This window comes from Saccopteryx leptura, chromosome 13 (genome assembly GCF_036850995.1).
Source record: "Saccopteryx leptura isolate mSacLep1 chromosome 13, mSacLep1_pri_phased_curated, whole genome shotgun sequence".
NCBI classification, from domain to species: domain Eukaryota; kingdom Metazoa; phylum Chordata; class Mammalia; order Chiroptera; family Emballonuridae; genus Saccopteryx; species Saccopteryx leptura.
In genome coordinates, this window is record NC_089515.1 from 45,950,530 (window position 1) to 45,976,817 (window position 26,288).

The following is a 26,288-nucleotide window of genomic DNA, read 5'->3' on the forward strand; positions in this document are numbered from 1 at the left end:
CCGGGTGACCTTAGTTAACAGGGGACCTGGAAGGCAGGGAGCCAAGACCAGTAAGGGTCCCACTCAGCAGCTGTAGGGCAGCTAGTCAACTGGGAAGAGCCGTTAGAGGTGTTTGGGAATGCTCATCTGTGGCCCCCTGACCCTCTTCAAATGCAAATAAATTTGCAAATTTCAGCCCTGTTGTACAGTCATCCCCTTTATCCTGGGGGATACATTTGAGACCCCCAGTGGATGCCTGAATCCCTGGGTAGTACCAAACCCTATAAATACAGGAAAAAAGTCATCTATGTATGTTTTATTTCCTATACATGCATACCTATGATTGAGTATAATTTCTAAATTAGGCACAAGAAGAGACTAACAATAATTAGTAATAAAACAGGACAATGTTAATAACATGCTATAATACAAATTATGCTAATGGCTTTGGGACCATTATGAAGTATGCAGGGGGAGGGGGATGACCACAATGAAGTGAATGCAGCAGACTTTGGTTCTGAATGTATGTTCTCCTGAGGGAGGCCAGGCAGAGGATGTCCGGACACACAGGTGACAGGGTCACACGCCTACACCAGCAGCCACAGGAAAGTTTCCCAGTAACTAGAGCAGGGATCCCCAAACTACGGCCCGCGGGCCACATGCGGCCCCTTGAGGCCATTTATCCGGCCCCCCACTGCACTTTTGATAGGGGCACCTCTTTCATTGGTGGTCAGTGACAGGAGCATAGTTCCCATTGAAATACTGGTCAGCTTGTTGATTTAAATTTACTTGTTCTTTATTTTAAATATTGTATTTGTTCCCATTTTGTTTTCTTACTTTAAAATAAGATATGTGCAGTGTGCATAAGGATTTGTTCATAGTTTTTTTATAGTCTGGCCCTCCAGTGGTCTGAGGGACAGTGAACTGGCCCCCTGTGTAAAAAGTTTGGGGACCCCTGAACTAGAGGATGGTGACTGCAGCTGGGAGGGGAGGGTCTGACGAAAGCTTGGTGGAGGGAGCGGGTGTGGCATGTCAGAACCCCCCAAGGAGATACCCAGCTTCACAGGGCACCCAGGGACTGGCAGGGAGGGGACAGTCACCTCTCAGAGGAAGCGGGAAGGAAGCTGCCCTGGTGGGAAGGGCTCTGTGTGGCCGCCTTGCCCAGTGCGGGCTGTGTTGTTATAGAAGAAGGAGGCAATGGGTAGAGGCAGAGACAGGGTCCCGGCCTCAGCCACTGCCACCACAAGCGGGTCACTGTCCTTGCAGGAAATAGCCACCTCTCTTCAGAGGCGGATTAAGGTCAGTTGAGGCCCAGAAGAAAATATTGGGCCCCTTATGTTAGAAAAAGTGTACAGTTGGGGTTTGGCAGGGCCCTTCAGAAGTCGGGCCCAGAGCACGCGCCCGGAGTGCCTGCCGTTGAATCTGCCTCTGCTTCTCTTTCTCGTTTCTACTCCTAATACTTCTGGCCGCCCAGTGTATAGGGACTTCCCCCCAAACCAACCAGTTCTCCAGTTCTCTGTGGACACCAAGTGGTGTCCTACAGCTCAATTCAGTTTGTCCCTATCTACCTGGAGTTGGTGCTGGATCCCACAGTTAAGGGCTCAGTGGCACAAGATTGTGCCTTCCCCTTCAGATGTCAGTCACAAGGTCAGGTGGTCACCTGGGCTTCCGACTGGCCGGCGATAGCTTGGAGTTTCCCAGGACCCCTTCCTTGAGTTTGATACTTTGCTAGAACAGATCACAGAACTCAAGAAAACAGTTACTAGATCGTCAGTTTATTGTAAAAGTATACAACTAACTGAGGGGCAGCCGCTGCGAGAGATGCGTAGGGTGAGGTGAGAGGGGAGAGATGCGTAGGGCGAGGTGAGGGGGGCGAGATGCGGAGGGCGAGGTGAGGGGGGAGAGATGCGTAGGGCGAGGTGAGGGGGGAGAGATGCGTAGGGCGAGGTGAGGGGGGAGAGATGCGGAGGGCGAGGTGAGGGGGGAGAGATGCGGAGGGCGAGGTGAGGGGGGAGAGATGCGTAGGGCGAGGTGAGGGGGGCGAGATGCGTAGGGCGAGGTGAGGGGGGAGAGATGCGTAGGGCGAGGTGAGGGGGGAGAGATGCGTAGGGCGAGGTGAGGGGGGCGAGATGCGTAGGGCGAGGTGAGGGGGGAGAGATGCGTAGGGCGAGGTGAGGGGGGAGAGATGCGTAGGGCGAGGTGAGGGGGGAGAGATGCGTAGGGCGAGGTGAGGGGGGAGAGATGCGTAGGGCGAGGTGAGGGGGGAGAGATGCGTAGGGCGAGGTGAGGGGGGAGAGATGCGGAGGGCGAGGTGAGGGGGGAGAGATGCGGAGGGCGAGGTGAGGGGGGAGAGATGCGGAGGGCGAGGTGAGGGGGGAGAGATGCGGAGGGTGAGGTGAGGGGGGAGAGATGCGGAGGGTGAGGTGAGGGGGGCGGGCACGGGGCTCCCAGCCCTCCGAGCCACCACCCTCCATACCCCCTCCTGTCACCGGCTTGGAAGCTCTCTGAACCCCGACTTTGAGGACTTGCGTGGGAGCTTCCTTGTGTAGTAGGCATACTTAATCAACTCATCGGCCATTGGTGATTCATTCCACCTCCAGGCAGATGGGGCTGGAAGTTCCCTCTCTGACCACAGGGCCCTGGCTACCAGCCCCCACCCTGAGGCATTCAGAGGAGCCCAGCCACAGGGCGTCCTACTGGCATGCAGAAAGATACTGGGGTGGGGGCGGGAACCCAATACGTGTATTCATTATTATGTCACACTGCTTTTCCTTTTGGAGGGGAAATAAACATGCTTTGAGTTCTCACATATCTTTGACAGCGTGCTGGGCCTTTTACAAACACTGTTTTAATTCATCTGTATGGTGCTTCCTTGAAGTCAGCCCCACTGTCCCTCCCCATTTTACAGATGAAGAGACTGAGGTTGCGAAGAGCTGGAGAGTCCAGCTTAGTGCTGCCTCCGAGCCGTGACTTTTCCCCACACCCAGCTGTGAGCAGGAGTCGGGGGAGGACCAGGGAGGAGGAGCTCTGATGAGGCTTGACGGGCTGGTTTCTCTGTTGATGCGACTGTACCTCCCGACACAGCCTGACTTTTTATTTTCAGTGACAGAGGATGCGGGAATGTTGGGATCACAGTCATGAGTCACAAAACCTATTGACACAAGTCCTGCCCTCATCCCTTCTATCAGCTTCTTTCTGGGTTGGAGGCTCAGGAGAGCATTTCAGCAGTGCTGTGGGTCGGGCTCAGGGTGTGGAGGAAAAGTCGCTTCTGTCTTCAATGAGTAGGTGGCTCTTGACCCCACGGTGTTGTCGCTTGAGGCTTCCCCGGCAGGCTGAAAGGGTTCCTGAGTCATTTGTTCACCACGGGGGGGTGCTTGAGCCTGTCAGGGGACATGTCAAAGCCATTGCTGGAAAAGTAGAGCCTCGAACAGGTTAGACCAGAGGCTGGTAGCTGAAAGGTCTGCTAAGGGTCTGCCGTGTCCCCAGATAGGGGCTGCAGAAATAAAAAGATGAGAGGAGTTTCCAGAAATACCATGGAGAAGGGATTGGTAGGACTTGAATCAGGGAGGGAGGGAGGGAGGGAGGGAGAAGGAAAAGGGGGGGGAGAGGGAGAGAGAGAGAAAGAGAGAAAGAGAGAGAGAGAGATGTCAAAAAAGTTCTTGGGTAGATATGGTTATTAGCTAGTACTTATATTTTAATTCTATATGTTGTGCCCATGGCAGACATCACTAATCGATCACTAATCCTTTTCGTGCTCAAACCTGGACCCCCTTCTAAATGCAGAAATCCGTGTTAACTCTCACCAACCCACTGGTCTTGCACAGAAGTTGAGATCCACTCACCGTCTCTGCTGTCCCGTTTCCAAGTCAGGGGGGCTCAGCAGAGGTAGTTTGGGAGCACCCAGGAGCTAAGAGCCAGCTGTTCTGTCTGCCTTAGACTCTGGGGAAGGCATACAGTGAGCGTGAGACCCACAGGACTGGGGAGGGGTTGGGCGTCAAGGGTAGAGCTGTAGAACTGGAATTAATCTCTTATTAGGCAGTAATTAAAGTCATGTGACTAGAGCGATGCCTTCTAAGAGAGTGAGTATGTGGGGAAAAGAGCAAGCTGTTGATTGCCTGAGGAAAGGAAACTGTTCACCACGGCGAGCAGGGAAAAGTCAACGAGAAAAACCTCTGTATTTCCTTCCCCGAGTCGGGGAGGCCATCGCACCGGCCCCCTAAGTGGAATCCTGGGAACCTTGAGGAATTCCAGGGCTGGCTCCCTTACAGATCAAAAGGGGCAATGTCTTCGTGCATTCCTTTAACGCCCCAGATGTAGGCCAGTGTTTCCTCTAGTGCTGATGGCTTTAAGGGACCCTGTCCCCCTCCCTGACCCCCTCCCTCTTCATACCCCCCGCCATGGCCCAGCCCACCCCTCCCCCTCCATCCTGGGACTTCTCTTTTCTGGCCACGTCTGGTCCAGTGTGCGGTGCAGAGAGAGCACCAGGCACCACCAGTGTGATCTTGTCTTTCTGATAGTTACCTTGACTAATCACTCTGACACCCTCAAGTTACAAGGGTAATTATTCCTGCAAAGTCAAGGACTTGCTTTCCTCCCCGTGACCTGGAATTGTCCTCCCATGGTGAAAACGCCCCCCCCCCTCCGCCGACTTCCTGGCACTCACTCTGAGGCAGAGCTGCAGTGAGGAAATCCCCCCCCACACACACACTAATAGGGGAAACATTGCCCTTGTGAGCTTCACACAGCGCACTTGAGCTAATGCTCACTTACCAGTTCGCCTCTGTAACTTCCATATTGAGTGAATTAAGCCCTCTGGCGGGTAGTTATTAAAGAAGTGATAAGTGCTTTATAATTCAGTAAAGGGTGGCCTGGCCACTTCATATTTTCCTAAGGAAACCGGCCACCCGGAGGGCAGCACTCTCAGGACCCCGGGGGCCCGCTCGCTGATCCTGGGCTCAGCCCGGGCTGTGCAGGACTACAGTCAGGCCAGCTGCTCCAGCCCGGGCCGAACTCTCCTCGCCCAGACACTCTCTTCCAAGGCCCATCGGGGAGAAGGGGTCAAGGTCAGTGTGTCTGTCCCTGACTCTGGCTGCTTCTGCTCTTCATCAAGGTCCTGCTCTCTCTCTCCTGGTCAAAAGCTGAGAGGTCTGGTAGGGACCGGAGATTTTATGAGCAACGTGATTCTGTCCCCGTCACCCCAGCCCTGCAAGCACAGCTTGTTTTTCTTACACTGAAGTCTCTTCAAATGGTGGGAGAAAACCCCCATCCCATCGAGCCCCCGGGAGCCGCAGCCTAGCCTTTCTGTGACCTGCCTCCAGGCCCCAGGGTTCTGAGGAAGGCCAGTCTGGTACTCATAGGCTCAGTTAGGTTTTCGGCTGAGCACCAGGAACTGAGAATGGGGCTGAGTGCTGGGGATACACAGTGAACGAGACACGGGGCGCCTGCCCTCGCGGCGCTGGCGTTCTGTTAGGGGAGAGACACGATAAACTAGTCATCACAGACATAAGATCACTACAGATTTCAGTAAGTGTGTAAAGGAAATATCTGGAGCAGCATTTCTCAAACATGGCACTGTTCATATGTCAGATTGGGTAACTGTCGGGCGGGGCTGTCCTGAGCCCTGTAGGCTGCTTAGTGACAGCCCTGGCCTCTGCCCACTAGGTAGCACCTCCCCAGGCCTGGCAATCCGACACGTCTCCGGACATCGCCGAGTGTCCTCTGGGGTGGGGGGCAAAGTCCACCACTGGCTTCAAACGGCTGACCTGGAGGAAGGTGATAGGGAAGGACTTCGGCTCGGTTGCTCAGGGAAGGCCGCTCTGCGGAGCGCGAGGGCTGGTGCTGGACCTGCTGAGGGGCTGGTGCTGGACCTGCTGGGTTGCCGGGGAAGAGCCTGGAACTCAGGGAGCAGCCTGAGGAGGGGCTGGGTGCGCTCGGAGCGCGGGTGGTGTTCAGAGCCAGCACGCCGGTGAGACCAGGCAGGGCAGGGGCGGGGTGGGGGAGACTCCCACATTTAGGCATTAGACAGAGAATCTGGAACCAGCGGGGGATTTAAGAAGGGATAGCGGGGGAGCAGAAAGAAGCCCAGGAGAGAGCAGCGCTGAGGCATGCATAGGAAAGCGAAGGCTCTGAGAGGGAGAGTGGTTAACGGGCTAGAACGCTGCAGAGACGTGGGTAACTCCACGGCAGAGAGGGGTCGGGGGGGGGGGAGTCCCTGGTGACCCTGGCAGTGTAGTTTCAGTAGAGGGGGTGGGGATGGAAGACAAATCAGGGTGAAGATTCAAAAGGAGGTGGGGTCCTAGGGCCTGAGAGCGTGGACAGTTTACCGTGAAGAGATGCAGAGACATGGGTTGGCAGCTGGAGGTGAGCATGGCATCGAGGGGCTTGCATTGAAAGGGTGCCGTCCTAGAATGTGACTGCCGGCTGCCGGGAAAGTCTAGCAGAGAGGGCGAGAGTGCAGAGAAGCCAGGGAGAAAAAAGGAAGGTGTCCCTGGGAAGGTGAGAGGGGCTGGGGGCAGGGGAGGGTCCACGGGGCGCTGACAAAGTGCAGAACACTCTGGTTATGCAGTTGATCACTCTAGAGGTTCATTCATTTGCTACTCAGATGTCATTGAGCATTTGCATGGCATTGGGCACAGGGCACACCTCCAGGTCAGTGCCCTCAGGAAACGCATATCTGGTGGAGGCCATAGTTATGTGGGGAAGAGACAACGTGGGAAAGGTGTGCCCAGGTGCCAAGAGCACGCCCATCTCATCCCTTCCCATGTTTGCTGAGAGTGGCCCTGCCCGCCTCCCCACACCTGACGCAGAAGGTGAGCGGCAGACCTGGGACCTGGCCCGTGCGCCTTCCAGGACCTCTGGGGTCACCCTGTCGCTGGGCTGTGCGGTTATTCCCGGGGATGTCTGTCCCTGGTTGGGATGGTGAGTGGTGTGCCCAGGGCCACAGCCCTTCTCTGATATCAAGTTCGAGGTGTCTGTGGGGTCTGATCAGGGCTCTGGGCTGCTTCGGGGGACCATGGTGAGGACAGGCCAGGTGTTGAGCACTTTTGTAACTTCACCCCAGGTGACTGCTTCCTTTGGAGAGTCTGGAGATTGAATACGCGGTGACTCAGACAGATGCGATTGCTATTCTCCTGTATCATAGTCCTAGTTTAGAGACACTGAAAACAAACGTAATCAAATAATCAAATAAGACAATTACAGACGGTTATTAGGGGCTGTGAAGGACATAAACAGGGGCTTGTGCCAGAGCGCAGCTGCAGGGGGACCAGGGCAGGCTGCTCTGAGAAGGTGACCTTTGAGCGAGGTCTGAGGGATTACAAGGAGCTGGGAGGAGTGTTTCGTGGAGGTTCTGGTTGGGAACACGCCTGGTATGTTTAAAGAACAGAACACAGGCCAGTGGGGCCCGGGCCCAGAAAATAAGGGGGAGGAGCTCGCCGGAGGGGCCATGGCAGCAGCAAGCAGCCAGCTCCTGCAGGACCTTTGGATTGAGTCACGGTGTTTGGATTTTATTGTAAGAGCCCAGGGAAGTGGTTCGAGGGTTTTAAGCAGGTGAGAGGGTGATCACCCTGCTGTAGAGGCTGTTGAAGGAGAAGAGTGAAAGCAGGGAGGCCAGTTAGACAGCGATGAGTGTGTGCAGGTGCCAGGTGGTGGCTACCTGGCGTGCCCACATGCATGCATGCTGGGGACGCCCGCTGAGGTCACCAGCTCAGGTGGCAGTGGGGCAATGGAGAGGAACTGAGAGACTAGTGAGGGGCGGGCTAGTCTGGTGTCACGCTGGGAGCCAAGCATGACAGCCCGGACCCCCCGGTGGACTGGCTGAGCCTCAGATGAAATGTCGCTTCTGGAAGTTAGGTCTTTCGTTTGTGGGGGAGTTGAGGTGGTGTGCCCTCGATCTCCTCCCTGTTGGAGAGGAGGTCACGGCATCTCAGCACCCCAAGAGCACACGTGTGTGCACAAACCTGCCCTGCTCCTGGCACGAGCTCTGGAATCCATCTGGAAGCCAGCACAGATACTGTGTCTTCCATCTGTTCACTGCATGAGCTGAATGTTCCTTTCTGTGGTCCTGGGGGGTCCCCAGTGTGGGACAGGCTCACCGAGGTCCTTGGTGTGCAGACGTGTGGGTGGGCTGGGGTGGTCAGCTCAAGGGGCTCCCGGCTCTGCGGTCCAGCTCCCCAGGCATCGGGTCCCCTCCGGACAGCTGTCAGGGGCAGAGCCGGTGACTTGGCTCTTGTGATCCGACGTGGCTTTTCCCCAGCCGCCTTGGTGCCCGAGCTCCACGGGGCTGTTGCTCCAGACGGCTTGTTTATAATGCTAAACATATCAGATAATTGAAAGCTAATGCTTCTGTCTGGATCAGTAGACATAATATGCCTGGATAACAAATCAATTTCCTCATTGTCCCATAAGGCTGTGAAGTCAAATGCACAGCATGTTGTGTGTGTGTGTGCGTGTGCACGTGTGTGTGTGTGTGTGCCTGCTCCCAGGTTGACTGGTTGTTAATGAAATGGAATTCCAAGCTGCTTTCCCCAGACACCTGACTCCCTACTTCGGTTCAGGGATCCACCTTGGAACAGGATTTAGGTGAGAAGGAGAAGGGAGCCTCAGGTCTGATGGATGGGGAAAGTCTAGAGAGAGGAGATGTCTGTGCCTGGCCATGCTGTCCAAAGCTCCGTGGGACACTCACACGCTAAAAACATGCGCAGAATGCCAGTTTCAACCGCCTCCTGCCAGGATGCACCCCCAAGAACAGGTATATGGGGACATGATGTAGTGGTATCCCCAGGGAAAGGCGGATGATGACTATCACTCTGAGGGTACTTCACTTACCTGGCAACCTCCATTCATCAGAAAGGGGCCATGAAACAACAAGAGCCACAACCGACCTGTGTCTGTGTGCACGGGGGTGTCCTGTGTGCACCCTTTCATCCTCTCGTCTCCCCGGTCAGCTTCTCTCCACTGTCACTCAATGCAGATTTCCAACCACAGTAGCAGAGAGGGCTGCGCAGGGCACTGGGGCTGTGCGTCCACGTGGAGTGGAGGACTTGGGCTCCGCCCTGGCTAATCCTCACACCTGGCTTTCCTAGGGGAAAACCGAGGACTGGAGAGGCTTAGTGCCTGGCCCGGGGCGTCCAGCTTCTAAGTTCAGAGCCGATCTCTTCCGCAGGGTGCCTTCTCTCAGCCTCTGAGCTCCCAGGGGCTGCAGAGCAGAACCAGAAACACGCAGCAAGGACGTTGAACACATGGGAAGGAAGACGGAGCCCCCCTGGCCGGGGGTTCTAGGGGGTGATGCCCACCACCAGATTGCAGAAAGAGAGCTGGAGAACCACAAAAATCGATGCAGCGACCGTTAGGGTTCCGGAGTCGTGTCAGGGGGTAGGGGCACCCAGGCTGCACACTCTAAGTGCTCTGGAGTGTGTCCCTGCCTTACGGTCATCCAGGCCCCTCAAGCAGATGTGAGTTGCGTTCTGTCCACTCCACTTCGAGCGTCGAGGTGTGTGATGCATTTTGGGTGGGTGGGTGGGTGGGTGGGGAGAAACACCCAGCATGGACGTTGAACGTGCAGTGGTCTTGCATTTAAATTTAGTTGTCTGGAAAATGTGGTTATGAAGAAGCTCATCAATAGCAGAGAGAAATTCCGAGAGAAATGACAGTGCTCGGAGGTGAGGGAGGAGGGAGAAGAGGTCCGGGTCCGGGAAGCGAGGCAGCCCTGTGCCCGTCCCCTCTGGAGGAAGTAAGGGACTGCTTGTGTCCCACCTGCCATCGCTTGTCTCCCCGAGCACCAGGGGACAGGGGAATTCTGTCAGGGGCATGGCGCACTGCCCCTGTAACAGGCCTTCCCAGCAGCCTCCGTCCCCTGGTACTGAGTGGGGGTAGATGTCTCCATGTTTTGGAGTTTTCTGTGGATAGGACTCAAATATTGAGCGTTATAAACAACTCAAACATATCCACATGACATGTTTTTAATTAAAATGTGGGTCACAGTCTGTACCGTCTAATTCTTCTGTGTGTGGAGACTGCCAGTTCATTTCCATATTGGCTCAGGACGAACCAGAGGAAGAGAACTGTGGCACAGAAGCACAGCCGAATTGATTCTCGCACAAAGGAACTTCGTCTTTTCTATGGACATGTTAATTAATATTTCACGGGGCCCTCTCCCCCTCCCCCCATGGGTGTGGTTTGGGTTCATGCTGTTAATGTGAACCATCAGGAGCGGCCTCCTTTCCCAGAGTTTTCCTCTTCCTTCTGGGAGACTGTGCACCTGAGCGGTCCCCGGGCCCCGCCCACCCAAGTCCCCCGGGCCCCGCCCACCCAGGCCCCTGGCCCCGCCCACCCAGGTCCCCCGGGCCCCGCCCACCCAGGTCCCCGGGCCCGCCCACCCAGGTCCCCCGGGCCCCGCCCACCCAGGTCCCCCTGGCCACAGCATACTGTTCACCTTGACCTCACCGAGGCCTTTGTGAGTGGCAGCCCTCGGCCTGGCCCTGCTCCAGGCGGGAGCTCAGAGTTGTCATGAAGTAAGCCTTGCTTGCTCCCTCTCTCTGGAACGGCACTGCACATTAGCTGCTGGCAGAGCCGTGGTTCTGCGGTGCCAGGGAAGGGCAGCGGGGACCGGGGAGGGACGGGACTCTAGCTGCCGAGTCTTTGCTGGATGGAGCATTTCACATTTCCGTGCGTGAACAGAGGCACGCAGCAGCGGGAAGAGGCTCTTAGCCAGCGGATTCCAGCCAGAGCTCGGTGAGAAGAGACCGTTATTGCTTCCGAGACGCGTCACCTGAATTGGGCCATGGTCCAGTGGGCCAAAGAGACCCTCGTTTCTCCTCGAGTAAGACCTTTGACGTGATAGGGTCTGGCCGCCGTTGCTTTTGACTTCTCCCCTCTCATCTGACCCTGTGACCTAGAGGCAGACTCTTTAGCTTTGGCCTGGGGCCTCTTAGTATTTGCTGCAAAGCAGTCATTTTTGAAATTTTGCTGTTTTAAGGCACGGAATTCTTTCTTCATGGCAGTCTTAGGCAGAGCCTTATATATACACTGCAAAGCAGGGCTTCCCATCTTCGCTTCTATGGACATTGGGGGCTGATAATCCTGTTTTCTTTCTCTTTCTTTCTTTCTCTCTCTCTCTCTCTCTCTCTCTCTCTCCCTCCCTCCCTCCCTTTCTTCCTTTCTTCCTTCTTCTCTCCCTTCTTTCTTTTTAATGACAGTGAGAGAGAGAGGGACAGACAGGAAGGGAGACAGAGGCATCAACTCATAGTTGTGGCACCTTAGTTGTTCATTGATTGCTTTCTCATCTGTGCCTTGACCAATGGGCTCCAGCTCAGTCAGTGACCCCTTGCTCAAGCCAGCGACCTTGGGCTTAAGTCAGTGACCTTGGACTTAAAGCCAGCGAACTCAGGGTTTCAAACCTGGGTCCTCAGCATCCCAGGCCAACGCTCTGTCCACTGCTCCACCACCTGGTCAGGTGGAGGCTGATAATTCTTTGTTGTGGGGCCTGGCCTCTACCCACTAGATGCTGTATCACCCCTCTGCCCCCCAGTTGTGACTACCAAAAATGTCTCCAGACATTGCCAGATGTCCCTTGGGAGACAGAATCTCCTCCAGCTGAGAGCTGCTGTAGTAAACAATAGTGGAGATAATTTACTTAGATGGCAGCCGGAAGCCCATCTCTCTGCCTTCCCTCGGCCCGCCCCTCTCCCCAGGCAGACGGGGGAACGAGGTTCAGGTCCCTGCCTGAGCGGAGACACAGACTCTGGCCATCCCAGTGACAGCGTTTCCGGCCCGGCACCACGCTGAGCTCTTGCCCTCCCCACGGGGGTGTCCCTGAGATGCCTTCACGGGGACGGGCGGGTGCAGTCTGTGGTCCTGGAACGAGGGAACCAGTGACGGCCTCACGCAGGGTTCAAGCACCTAACTTTCCTTTGAAAATGATTGTTATTGATTTTCCCTTTTTTCGCCTGACGACATAAATGCTTGGTGAAGACAACCTGGACACCCCAGAAAAGCACAGAAAATGGCAGAGTCACCGGTAATTGCGTCAGGCCAGGGTACCCAGTCATTCACCACAAACGAAAGCAAACCAGACCTGCTCTCACTTTATCTTACTTATTTCCTATACTTTTCAAGCCTGCCTTTTCCACACGAACTCCTGGCCTCCCTAACAGCACAGTGCACCCAGCGGCGTGATCGGGGACTGACCCTCCCCCTCCCCAGGGCTGGTACCAGGCCGTGAGTCACAGGAGAACTTGGCAGGCACCCTGCCGATGGCATCGCAAATGTCAGGCGGCGCCGTCACTGACCCGCACGGGCCCCGGAGCCTGCCCCGAGCGGCTGTCTGTGCCCCCCCCCACCCCACACCTGTTTATCATTTCTGCTTCAATACTTTCCCCGGAGGTCAGGAATGACAGGTTTACTACCCCTTCACCTTCTGTCACATGGAGCTTTTATCAACGATTGCCAACACGTGACAGCTTCCAGTAGGACCACGATGCCACTTGGAGCTTGAACACTGAGCACGGACAGCTCAGCTTCCGTGAGGTGCGGGGCTTCAAAGTGATCGTCACATGGGGACTGGGATGTTGTCTGTTCCTCCTTGCGCCATTCTTATGAGGGAGGTGTTTTATTATTCCCATCAGACAGATGAGGAAACTGAGGCACGGGCAGGTGACATGATCTGGACAAGGGACATGATAGAGGTGGCAATGGGGTCAGGGCACATCCCAGCAGCCTGGCTCTAGGAAGGGGTCCGCAGCCTTTTTCCCCCCCGTAAAAGACCAGAATCTACTCAGTTGCCTCCTTGTCATGCAAAAGTGCCCACAGACAATAGTAAGTGGACGGATATGGGCACTGAAATTTGAATGTAGTTTTCACATGTCACAAAGCAGCATTCTACTTTTGATTTTTTATTTTTTTTTAATATGTAGAATCTGTTCATGGCTCCCAGGCTGAGAGAAGCAGGCTGCAGGCTAGATTGGGCCCATGGGCTGTCATCTGCTGACCCAGCTTGAGGCCCCAACCCTTAACTGTGCTGGTGCTCTGTGGCTGTATGACTCCCATTCCTGCCTCAACACAGGAACACTGAGACCTGATGGAGGAGGCAGGGGCCCTGGCCTGCCGGCCCGGGAGCCCATGGCACCGGGCAGCTTGTTCACCACCCCCTGCACGTCCCCATGTTCCTGTGTCTGGGGAGGGTCGCTGTGTGGGAATAGGAGGGCTGAGAAGCGGGAAGGGTGAGGATCACTGGGGGCACTCAGCTGGTTCACGCCCGTTCGCTGCAGTTCAGCAGAACCGATACCTAATTTTTTGTTGAGTTCGGTGAACCGGTTGTTAAAATGGCACCTGTAATCAGGGTTCTCTCTAAGGTGGGCACCTGGGCAGCTGCCCATTATGGAAACCACAGATTTACATTCCTTACTCTTTTTTAGTGGTCACCTGCACAACAGCGTGTTCTAAGCACCTGATGTTAAAAACTTTTCTCCTTCATTACGAACGAAATACCATGGTTTACATTTTTTTTTTTCTGTTATTTTACTGTGGTGTTTCATTCTTTTGATTGTACCCAAATTGTGTATTGAAAAATATAATCACATTCAGTTATTTAAAAAAAAAAGTTCATTCTGTCTATAGGTGAAAAAAAAATTGCAAGTGAGGACGCCAATCAAGAAGCAATAAGGAAATGTCTTCTTAAATAACAGTTTTATTGTTTTTGTCAGGTATATCTTTTTTTATACTTAAAACGGTTATTAGGGCAGAGAACTGGTTGTTAAATGATTTGAATCCCACCACTGGTTAGAATGCAGTAAGAGTTGACAACCTAACCGTAATCAGAACACGCTTATGGAGTTCTCATGTGGACTAAGCGACGATTTCATTCACTCAAACAGCTGACGGACAGCTGCTTGCTGGGAACAGGTCCTTGTCTGCAGCTTGCTTGGCCTCCGTGAATGAACGGCCGCTGGTAGGAACCCTGTGATCTACTTGGTAGTTTTCAGGAACTGACGTCCCAGTGATGGGGGGGGGGACGTCATACACTGGTGGGGGGACAGGGACCAGCCCAGGTGGCTCTCCCTCGGACCTTTCTTTCCACCTGAGAGGGAGCTAGAGTCCCTGCCCTGGTGGCACTAGGTCACGTGCACTGCCTGTGGCCGTGGGGCTTCCAAGAGAAGACTTTGGCTTTGGAATTTAATACAGAGCTAGCCACCTGGTCCATGTCCCTAGCAGATGCCAGTGTGTCTGGCTGATCAGCAGGGGCCCCGAGAAAATGTGATACAAAACGGGCTCCCAGCATACCTTGTCACCGCGCGGCTCCGAAACGCTTCCCGAGGCCCCGGCCCCCGCCCGGCGGCCTTTCTGGCTCTGGCTGTCCTCAGTGGCAGATGGCAGAGCCACGGGTGGGGTGGGGCCAGGGAGGAGACGTCTGGGGAAGGCGGCTGCCATTTCTCTGGCCTGAGCGTGCCTTGAATAGCTCTGTTCCAGCCCGAGTTGTCACCTCTCTGCACTTCTTGCTAAGAGGGTGCTTAGGGCTTGGGGCCAATGATAGGAGAGTCAGGTCCAAGGAGGATGGGTGAGCAGTGGACCCTGCCTATGACTCCTGAGACATGTTGGGGCTCCTTGGGATTGTCAATATCAGCCCCCCCCCAAAAAAAAAAAAAAAAAACCTTACAGAAATCAAACCCATACCCATGGTGTGCCTTCCCATGCTTATAGAACTTCGAGTTCCTTTATTTTGGGCTGGAATAATCTACTAAATGATTTAGTGCTGGTATACGTCTGTTGATGAAAAGCTCTGGTTAACAGTGATTTATATATTTGATGCATAAACCCGAGAAGATGATCTATTATTACTCAATAACGGTAGCATGTGCTTGCTCGACACGACCCTCCTCGCACGCGCGGTCTCTGGGGAGAAAGTTCTGAAAGGAGATCTTGGTGCTGAGGCGGCTGCAGATGCAGCAGAGCCCTGTCCCTTACAAAGGAGGACACGGAGGTCCAGGGAGCTCCCGACCTCGCTCAAAGCCGCTGGCTACCTAAGTCCCAGAGGTGAAGCCAGGACTAGGCTCTGCGACCGCCAGTCTCAGCTTCTGTCCGTGATGACCTGGCGCCTCCCTGGTCCCTCGGGTCGTCCCCTCCTTTACAGACTCAGTTCTGCCAAATAAAGCCATAGTGTTCTTGAACGCCGGTGGATTGGGCTGGGGTCGCCCTGATGAGGCCGTGGTGTCTGGACCCGGGTGACCCCTGAGGTGGGCGTGTGTTCCTCCTAGGCGTTTCCACTCAAAGCCACGCCTACTGGCAAGCCCCTCCCCCCCATTTTTTTTTAAACACGCCATTTATATTGATTGTGTTTGCGGGGCAAGAACTAAGAAAATGGGCCTGTCCTTAGGAAATCCCACAAAGGGAAATGAAGGAGAGGGAACAGGAGGAAAGTAAGTCACAGGGGCTGGGTTTCAAGTCTTTAAGGAGCAGAGTCCCCCCGGGGCTGAGGGGGCGTGCTAAATGCTGCTCTCAGGATCTCACAGTGACCCGGGTTGGCCCGTGGTGCACCTGTTACTGCACAGAGCGGGAAACTCAGGCTCAGAGACATTTGGTGACTTGGTGGGAAGCCCAGCTCTCGTGTGACCGGTACAGGACTCAAACCCAGGTCTCTCTGGCTCTTGAGCCAGTGCCTCTCCTGTGGCCCCTCAGCTGACCCAAGCCTGCCTTTCCTCCGCAGACACATAGAGAACTGGCGCGGTCTGCACACGCTCAACGCCGTGGACATGGAGCTGTACACCGGCCTCCAGAAGCTGTGAGTGCACCCGGGCACGGAGGGCCTTTTCGGGGGTGGGGGGCGGCTGAAGGCCACCTGGCCGCCTGCCTTTCTGGGTGCTGGGGTGTGCCCTGCAAGGGGTCTGGTCTTTCCGGGGCTTCCTCTGTTAGTCGAGCAGGCACTGCCCATGTAGGGAATGTCAGCGGCCTGGAAGACCAGCCCTTCTCTCCCCCGCATTTCATCAAGGGGCTTGCGTGAACTCTCCCCTGAGGTCAGGTTGCAAGGCGGGACCTGGACTCAGGGCTCCTGGCCGGTGCTCTCACCTCAGCCGTCTGCTTGACCAGTGGCCCCAGGGAGTATGCAACTCCCCGGCCGCCCCTCCTTGGGACTTCAGGGCTAGTGGCTGTGGGGATTTGGGGTGGGGGAAGGAGACACGAAGGGGGAGCCTACCTTGTCACGCACCTACCAGTCTAGGCAGAGGACAGCTGCCCCACTACCCGCTCACATCCCAAACTGTCCCCCATGTCCCATCGAGTGCAAACCCAGATACCCCTTACGTGGTGCCCCTCCATGGACTGCCCAGTGGTACTGATGATGAAGAAATGAGTTCGGTTCACAGGGCAGCTCAGGTTCAGTCTTGGCTTGACTTCCTGTCCCCTCACCTCGGGGCAGCTGTCCGCCCCGTAAGCTCTACTGAACCCCTTTCTCTCTCCAGGACCATCAAGAACTCAGGACTTCGGAGCATCCAGCCCAGAGCCTTTGCCAAGAACCCCCACTTGCGCTATATGTGAGTAGAGCTGGGTCCGGCCCACGGGGCGGGAGGCTGAGGAACAGGGGCAGGGAGGGTCGGGGCAGTGTGCCCTGGGCAAGGCCCTCAGCCGCTCTGGGCCTCAGAATTTGCTTCTGAAAACAAGGATTTTGGACTTGCTGATCTCTAAGGTTCCTATTGGAAGGAAAAGCTCAGTACCAGGAATTAGAGGGAGGGGGCCCTGACCCCCGAGTTTGTTCACTCTTCGTGATGAAATCGGCAGTTTATGGTCATGTAAATGATAAGAAAGTCTGCTCACGGAGGATGTGACTGCTATACTCTGAGGCTGTGTGTAGGTTCGTAAGTGTGTGGAGGTGGGTTAGGGCGCTGGAAGAAGAGAGAAAGGACCAGACCAGATGTTATGTCTAAACAGGTTCTGGGTTCAGTGGCAGAGAGGCCAGAGAAGTGGAGACACTTGTATATAAGGCCACACAGCTCCGTGTGGGACAGGCTGCAGGCCACACGGCCCTGGGTGGGTTGGCTATGCCTCCTTTCCCCACCTCTCCTCCTCCCCCGACGCCATGTCTGGTGGAGGAGAGACCACCTCAGTGTTGACTCTGGCTGGACCTGTGGAGTAGAATCACACGAACTTGGTGCTTCCTCTCCAAGCCTAGTTCTGGGCTGAAGACTGAGATTCGATGGGAGGACCACCATTTCCTGGGGAGGCGGTGAGATCGAAACAAACCCTCGTGTGGCCGATGGTGGGCAATGCCAGCCTGCTGCTCCGCGGTGGTGCCTGCTGTCTGGCCAGCTCTTCATTCAGAATAGTGTCCGCCACGGACACATCCCCTGAGAACTGCCCCAGGAGCAGAGCGTCCCCAGGGACCCGGCAGGAAGGGTCTGCTGTATTTGGGGAGAAGATGAAGACACAGCTTTCAGACGAGTCTTTCCTTTGACCCCTTGAGAGTCATAGCAGAGGCACCTTGCCTTTAATAACGGGAGGGCAGCTGGGCTGGGTGGGAGCTCACAGGGAGAGGCAGAGTGTCGGAGGGACACACTCTCGGGACGTGGCAGGGAGGGGATGGAGAAGGGAAGAGATCACGGAGAATTGGGGGGGTCCTGGCTTCACCCCCTGGGCCTCTTCTGTGTGTTTCCCCACGCATGTAGTGCATGCTCGATAAATACATACATACATACATACATACATTATATATATATACTTGTGTGTGCGTATATACTCAGTTGTGGCCACCCCTGCTGTGTGCTGAACTTCCTCTCCTCTCTTTGGAAGTGGTGCACTGCGTGGCCACTGCTCACAGCCTGGAGAGCTGGCTGTGGGGGACCGGGACCCCCCTTCCAGCTGTCTCGCTGAGCTGCTGCCCCTGCCTCCCAGCGCTGCTGTGGTCGGACTCTCCCGAGGTGTGTGCTTTACAGCTGGAGGCGCGGCTGCTGCCAGATGTTCCAGGTGTTTATTTTCTCCGGGACCTGAGGTCCAATGTGAAACCTCCCAGGGGAGGAAGCTTTTGACCTCTGAAAAGTCTCCCTCTTTACACTGAGTCGTTACCAGGGTCACAGAGCTAAATGGTCGCAGTGGACCAGGTCGGGACAGTGCGGGCTGAGGACCACGTGTCCTCTCGGAAGGCGCAGCCAGGAAGCCATCCCAGCTGGCTGCTGCCGTGTGCAGGTGGGCTGCCTGTTGCCAGATTGCTGTTATGTTTTTGGTGTTTTTTCTAAGGGTTGGAGGTCCAGTGAAACCTCTCAAGTTTTGAATCCTGGCGACTAAAAGTGAAACCTCTCAACTCCGTGGGCCTAACGAGACCGCTGTGGGCAGAAGCTGGCGCGTGGAGTGCCCGTTTGTGCTCCTGGGTAGCACTGTGGGGAGGGGAGCTCTGCACATGGGAGGAGCTCTGTGCCCTTGGCGACAGCGGCTGGGTGCTCATGCCCTAGAACAGGGGGAGTCAACCTTTTTATACCCACCGCCCACTCTTGTGTCACTGTTAGTAGTAAAATTTTCTAACCACCCACCGGTTCCACAGTAATGGTGATTTATAAAGTAGGGAAGTAACTTTACTTTATAAAATTTATAAAGCAGAGTTACAGCAAGTTAAAGCATATAATAATAATTACTTACCAAGTACTTTATGTCGGATTTTCGCTAAGTTTGGCAGAACAAATCTTTATAAAACAACTTACTATAGTTAAATCTGTCTTTTTATTTATACTTTGGTTGCTCCGCTGCCGCCCACCATGAAAGCTGGAACGCCCACTAGTGGGCAGTAGGGACCAGGTTGACCACCACTGCCCTAGAGCCTTGTAGGATGCTGTGTCACCTGCAGCTCCAGGGAAATCGAGAGGGCTTTGGGGGCCACCACGTTTCTAGGGGCGACAGAATAGGAGCAGGGCTGCGTCTCGGGTGGCGGGTGTCTCTGATGTGGGTTGTACTGGAGTGTCCTTGTCGTACCCTGGAGGTCCCAGACAAGGGCTGCGACCCACCATTTCTTTGGGGACGATCTGCCATCTGCTGGATGGTGGCTGTGGCAGGCTGGTGGGCTTTGGGGCCAGGCTGTCTGGTTGGACTTGGTTCTCATGGTACCAGGAAGCCTGCCCGTGACCTTGGGCACTTTTTTCTGCTGGGTGCTTTGGCCAGCTCCTGCCCCGGTGCCCGTGTGGGTTGTGGGGTGAGGAGGGGTGACTGGCCATTCGCTGCAGTCTGGGCCCGACTGCACCCTGGGGGAGAGCCAGCTGGGTGCTCAGCTTGCTGTGGAAGGTCAGTGCCTGGTTGAGGGGCTCCGGGAGTCACGGGGTGGGGGGTCCTCCAGAGAAGGCGAGGACTCAGAGAGGAGAGTCAAGAGGTTTCTGTGTTAACCTTTCCCATTTGCAAAGATACACCCACATCTTAACCCAATGAATTTCCCGGCAGCTTTGGGACATTTGCTCCTGGCAAGTGGGCCAGGTTTCTTTGCTCTCTCACAACATCTTCTATTTCTGTCCCCTAAACGCATTTACAAGTCTGCAGGCCCCAGCTGAGCAATCACAGGATGATCACTTACTCCAGCGTTAATTGCTGAGCCCTGGCTGGGCGGCTTTTTCCTTTTCCTTTTTTTCTTTTTTAAGGGTGATGGCTGAGAAGTCTTCCCTTCTCTGTTGTACAGAATGAGAAGCAGGAAGGGAAATCACTGTCCCCTGTATTGCTATCAGATTAGCCAGACGGTGCTGATGGGCTCAGCGTCCCTATCCGCGAGCTGCTGTCCTGTTCGTCAGTGTAGCCCTTCCTCGTGCCAGACCGTGAAGCACAAGGTCAAAGCGGAGCCACACTGTCTGCCACAGAGAAGGCTAGAGATTAGGTCCCACTTCGAGGTTAACGAGTGGCTGACCATCGCCTCCTGACTGTCTCAGTCATTACCATATATGAGAAAGGGAAACGTTAATTCATATCTATCAAGAGAAATTCTTTTCTCCCTGATCTTAAGAATTCTGGATTAATGGCTTTCCAGACTGATACTTGGGATAGTTATTTGTGCATCTGTACAATGGGCATAATAATGATGCCTATTTTAGGGGTAGGATGTGGTTGGGATTCAGTGATAGGGGCACATGTAGCACTTAGCCTAGTGCCTGGTAAGAGTCAGATTCAGGCGTGGCCATTGCTAATAATGATAGTAGTTATCGTTATCATTGGTGGCAGTGGTAACAGAATCAAAGAGAAGGGAGGAGGGAGCCACTCCCCTGTTCTGGACTCTCTGTAATGCTGTTAGCCTCACAAAGGACCCACGCACCTGTAAGTGATGAGCTTTCCCGCTGTTTCCATCTGGTCTGAGACCGCATCTACCAACACCGTTGGGCTTGGCTTGCTGGCCGAGTCCTCTCGCCTCTCCTCCGCAGCTGGGTCCTTGCCTCCTCCCTGGGGTTCCCTTTCTCTGGTGTGGCTCACACAGGGGCCGGATCACCATGGTCTGGGGTCTCCCGAAGTAATAATATGGATAAAGTGCACTCCTGTGGTGGTATCTTCTTTCATCTGTAGAGCACTTTCTGGTTTCCAAAGTGCTTTCTCCTACATGGTCCCATCGAATTCTGGTGTCATCCCGGGTCGGGGTGACAGCCTTGTGTCACAGCCCGGGGACAGCTCGGCTGGTGAGTAGCAGGAGTAGAATGCCACGGAGTCCTCTGACCCTCTTTCTAGGAGTCTCTCTACTCTTCCTGCTGGGCTGGGAGGGGCTATGTTTTCACCGAAGTCATTTTTCAAATTTTAGTTTAATTTTATTTTTTATCTTTTTAACCCTTTGAGAAGTATGGACGTTCATGTACATCCTCGTGCCTCCTGACCATCCAGAGTACGAGCGTACAAAAATTTTTATTTTAAAAATGTGTAAGGCAACATTAAGAAAAAGCAACTGTATGTTCTTCTTGTTTCCATAAATTGGTTAACAAACAAATATGATTTTAAGTTAATAAAACTTTTAACTGGAACTAATTTCATTTTTTGAAAACAAACTCACTCCTGGGGGTCAGCGAACATGAAAAAAACCTCACTACTGACACGGTTAAGTGAGAGGAGGAGAGATACAGAGACAGATTCTTGCATGCACCCCAACCAGGATCCACCTGGCAACCCCCACCTGGGGTCGATGCTCTGCCCACCTGGGGCCATGCTCGCAACCAAGCTATTTTTAGCCCCTGAGGCAGAGGCTCCATGGAACCATCCATAGCTCCCGGGGTCAGTGTGCTCACATTAATTGAGCTATGGCTGCAGGAAAGGAAGAGAGAGAGAGAGAGAGAGAGAGAGAGAGAGAGAGGGAAGGGAGAAGCAGAGGGTTGCTCTCCTGTGTACCCTGACTAGGGATCGAACCTGGGACATCCACACGCCAGGTTGATGCTGTACCACTGAGCCTACCAGCCAGGGCTGAAATGATTTTTTTAAACAAAGTTATTAAGACATTTAGAAAATTGTGTTAAGGAAAGAAAGGGCTGGAATCAGGAGAGAAGAGGGAAAGAACTTACCAGGTGCCAAGGACGGAGCTGGTGCTTTTGCAGATATATATGATCTCACTTCTCACAGCAACTGAAGTTAGAGCTCTGCTGTGCCCATTGCATAAATGAGAACACTGAGGCTTGGAAGTTGTAACTGAATTCCCTCAAGGGCACATGGCTGTTGGTAGAACGGCCAGGACTTGGCTTCTGATCCCTCTGACTCTGAATTCCATGTACTCTTCTATGTTCCGGGCACGTTTTGTGTCTGTGTCTAGTTTTCACAGAAGAACTCATCAGAGGAGGGGTGGCGATTTTTACAGTATTATTAGAGAGAGAGAGAGAGAGAGCGCCATTATTTCCCCTGGGGATTTAGCAACAGCCATCCTCAGAGAGCTCTGTGGCAAAAGCTCTGTTTAGTTTTTTTTTTTTTTTTTTTATCCCTTTATTCAGGTCAAATGCTGTAGCAAGTTACATTACAACCTGAATATCTTTATTATAAAAGATTTCTTAGTGCTGGCCTATGGCCCACTTACTTCCAAGAATATGCAACGTAAGATTTCAGCAGCCAAAATAATTTATTTAATCCCTGAGTGAGGTTGTGGCGGGACCCTGCTTGTGTTCAGTTTCTTGCCTTTATCCCCCAAAGCTCTGGGTGCCTTGTTAGGTAATTCCTCTCTGTCCTGAGCAAATGTACACTCGAGTCAGCCCCGAGCTGACCGGTGTGGACGTGCAACGGGTGAGCGGGGAGAGTGTCCTGGTTTCGGCATAATTGTGTCAACTGCCTGATGTGTGTGCGAGGAGAGAAAGTCGGCAACGCGGGCGAGCAGGGCGGGGGACATGGCGGAGGAGGTGATAGTGTCTCTCGAGATTACAGGGGTGAAAACGTGATGAGACCGATTTATTATGTGTTGTAAACCCCTCAACGCTCTTCCTCCTTGAAATATCACCCACAGTCCCCACTCCGTTCTGGACCCCAAGTCCGTGTGTGGCTGTTGTATCAGTACGCGCTGGCTCTCTGCCTGCCCTTGCCTCTTCGCGGAGACTTTCCGCCAAGCCCGAGGGACTGACAGCAGCACACGTGTCCCTCCCTGCTCCCCAAGGGGAGCCCTGCTCCTGCTCTATGGGTGGGACTGAGCCACGGAACGCCGCGTCGTCACCCGTCACCCGTCAGGAGCGTGGGCTTTGGAGACAGAGAGGCCAGGTTCCAGTCCTGGGTCTTCAGACGTCCTACTGCGTGACCTTGGGCAGCTTCAGAAGCTTCCCTGAACTTCCACGTTCTCATCCTGGACTCTGATGACGTCTAGAGAGTGCTGATGACAGCGCTTTATGAGAGAGTCAGCATGTTCTTGGCCATTATTGATGAGTTCGTCCTGCTCCTTGGTCTCCGATTTCACAGAATTGTAGACAGTGAAAGCTGGGAGGGGCTCTAGAGCCCCACCCCCACCACACCGTATATATCCCTTTCCCAGCTCCCTTAGACCCATGTTGAACTGCCTTCCGGAGTCTCCACTTGGGTGCCTCTGAGGTCCTGTCCAACTGAACTTGGCCCTAACAGGCTCCTTGATTTAACTGCGCCCCCTCTCCCCTCCCTGTTTCCCCTCGGACCGTAGTGTTAACCCTTTCCTGCTTTCCTCCAGCCTTCTACCTCCTACTTCATGGAGCCTCTGAAATAGTCTGGACCGGCTCCAGCCACTGCCCCTCTGCTGGCTCTGTGGTCAAAGCCTCATGGTTCATGATTGGAGGCTTTTCTTGCCTCCCCTCCCATCCCTTCCATTTCATTCCCGGCACAGTGGCCAGAGTGGTACTTTAATTGCGCAGATTTGATTATGTCACTCTGCTGCAGAAAGCCCTCCAGTCACTCCCGCTTTACTTATGGTAAAAGCTAAACCCCTACCACCCCCGCCCGCAGAGTCAAGTTCACTCGGTCCCCCTCTTCCTCCTCTCGCCCTGCCCTGCACCCCTGTGCTCCCCTCCGCAGCCTGTGAACCCCCTTTCAATCCCGTGACCGCGCCGCGCCCACTCCCTGCTTGGTGTTTGTGCTTCCGGGTGAGTCCCCTGTTCCAGATCTCTGCATGCAATCATGTCTGCCATGTCCTCCTTCTTATCCTTCACTCTGAGGTCACCTTCTTAGCAAGACCCCTCTGACCACCCAGTCTTAGCGGCACTTCCCCTTCCACCCCTACCCCTCCTGGTCACATTGGGTGGCTCAGTAGCTTCCCCGGTCCTGGTTACTATTGACTGTCTGGAAGTATCTCAGTTGTTTGTTTATACTCTGTTCCCCATGGTAGAATGTAAGCTTCCTTAACGCGGGATCTTTTTGATGGTCATTCTTTTTGATGGTCATTCTGGTAGCTCCAGCGCCCAGAAAAAATGCCTGTATTACATAGCAAGTTGTTCAAGGCCACTGGTTGGATGTACGAGTGACTCTGGTCTAACTTGATCATTCCATGAGTGAGAGAAGGGGTGTCCAAGTGGAGAAGAATTCTGACTGGGAGCTCATGGGTAAGAGCTGGGCCCCATGTAGAACTGGGGTCTTTTGGCCATCTTTCCACTTGGTCATTCTCATGACTTCTCTTGGGTCCTATCTACTATAGCTAAAGCTTCCCAGACTTCTGTGTGTGGTAGGAAACACTGCAGCCCTGTTTAAGAGGAAAAATATATGGGTAAATATTGTATGCAAAGCATTGATCTAGAGCACTGGTGGAAGAACGTGTTTAAATAGGACTGTCGTATGGCAACATCACTCTGCTGAAATGTCACATGAAAGGTACAATGAAGGCAGCCCGTCTTTTGGAGCTTTCTTATCGTATTGCTCTACCTGATCGGAAGCCATCACACTGGTGCCTGTGCTGTTGCCTCTCACTAAATCCCACCAACCAATTTGCTTATTTTGATGAGTAGCTAAGAGTGTGTGCTCTTGAACCACACAGCCTGAGTTTAAACCCTGGCTCTACTGTATATACCTGTATATCGGGGGCAAGTTACTCAATATATCTGCATATCTGAGCCTCAATGTCCGAAAACGGGGATCGTATGGTTGTTAGCCAGGTTAAATAGGATAGTGCCTATGCAGCATTGGGGAGAATGGCCCACCATAAGAGCCCAGTAAATGTGACGTTTTTGGACCCTGAATTAAGAACCCTGTTTGAGGACTTCTGAGGTTGTTGAGAGAGGTGTGTCGTGGCTGGGGTGTATGGTTTGCACCTAGCAGGTCTCACTCATTTAAAAATCACTGTTTTAGATGTGACAAGTGAAGTTTGCAGGAGGCCATATACTCATGGGTATAATGCCATTGAATTTATAATCTCCTCCATGGTTAAGCTGAGTTAGGAATATACTGGGTATGGGGTGATGAAAAAATGTTCAAAAACTGGGAGGGTGATGGTTGCACAATTCTATGAATGTGCTAACAACCATTGAATGGTCCACTTTAAATATGTGAACTGTTCTCCCTGGCTGGTGGTCTCAGTGGTAGCGCATTGGCCTGGTGTCTGTATGTCTTCTTGATTCCTGGTCAGGGTATATAAGAGAAGCAACCATCTGCTTCTCTTTCCCTCCTTCTCTTCCTTCTCTCTCTCCCTCTTTACCTCCCACAGCCAGGGGCTTGATTGGCTTGAGCATCGGCCCCAGGTGCTGAGGATAACTTGGCTGGTCGAAGTGCATCAGTTTCAAGTGCTAAAAATAGCTCAGTTGATTTGAGCATCAGCTCCAGACGGGTTGCCAGGGGGATACCGGTCAATGCATGGGGGTGTCTGTCTCACTATACCCCTCCTCTCACTTTAAAAAAATGTGTGAATTGCATGGGATTTGAATTAGACGGGAATAATATGGGTGAGTGTGCGTTAGGTTTGCATGTATGTGTATGTGCATGTGTGTGTGTGTATGTATCCTGTGCCCTGCTTTAGCTGAAGTTTTAAGAGCTTGTGTGAGGGCCACCATGTCTCTCTGTCCCCTGTCATGGGACAGGAGGTGTCACTGTTCCAGATGGAGGCTGTTTCATTAGTGCTGAGTCTAGCCGGGAGGATGCTGGGAGCAAGGCCACAGCTGACTTCCTGAGGACATGTAGTGTGAGACAGAAATAAACTTTTGCTGCGGTTTAAAAAGAAGATGAAAAGAGAAGCCAGGAGTGACAGTGGCGGTACCTAGCACCCAGGTGGGTGGGCCACTGGGAGTACACCACAGCTCCTGGGGCCTTAGCTGTCATCCTGACCCCCTTTTCTCTCCCTGGAGGAAGAGTCTCAGCACACAGGCAAGAGGGATGTGACTGCAGAAGTCGAATGTGTATGTATAAATAAGTGCATTGTTAGCAAGCAGCAATTTGGTTTTTTTGTGGGTTTTTTTGACAGAGAAGTCAGAAAGAAGGACAGATGGGGACTGACAGACAGGAATAGAGAGATGAGAAGCATCAATTCTTCATTGCAGCACCTTAGTTGTTCATTTATTACTTTCTCATATGTGCCTTGACAGGGGCGCTACAGCAGACCGAGTAACCCCTTGCTCAAGCCAGCAACCTTGGGCTCAAGCTGGTGAGCTTTGCTCAAACCAGAGGGGCCCACGCTCAAGCTGGTGACCTTGGGGTTTCAAACCTGGGTCCTCTGCATCACAGTTCGATGCTTTATCCACTACTCCACCGCCTGGTCAGGAGTGGCGGTTCTTTATTAGAGGTTGTGGGCTCTTTGTGACACAGCTTGCACCTTTGTCACAATGCACAAATGCTTGACCTGCTCCAGTCTTGTAATATGAGGCAGTGGAGGGGTCCCTGGTTAGACTGTGAGTGTGACTGTGGACCAGAGGCAGACAGGAGCACCCGAGGGGGCTCCATGGAGGAGGCGGCAGTGGCGGGGGTTGATGGACTGCCTG

At 53.7% G+C, this 26,288-nt stretch overlaps 1 protein-coding gene across 4 annotated transcripts in view; it reads left to right on the forward strand.

Annotated features, from left to right (window-relative positions):
• The window catches only part of NTRK3 (neurotrophic receptor tyrosine kinase 3), a 347,391-nt gene that overhangs the window by 46,290 nt on the left and 274,813 nt on the right, over positions 1-26,288 (forward strand). For all 4 annotated transcript variants that reach the window (XM_066355626.1, XM_066355622.1, XM_066355623.1 and 1 more), the window contains exons 3-4: positions 15,677-15,751; positions 16,428-16,499. In XM_066355626.1, coding sequence (XP_066211723.1) covers positions 15,677-15,751; positions 16,428-16,499 — 147 coding nt within the window. The remainder of the gene's footprint in view (positions 1-15,676; positions 15,752-16,427; positions 16,500-26,288) is intronic.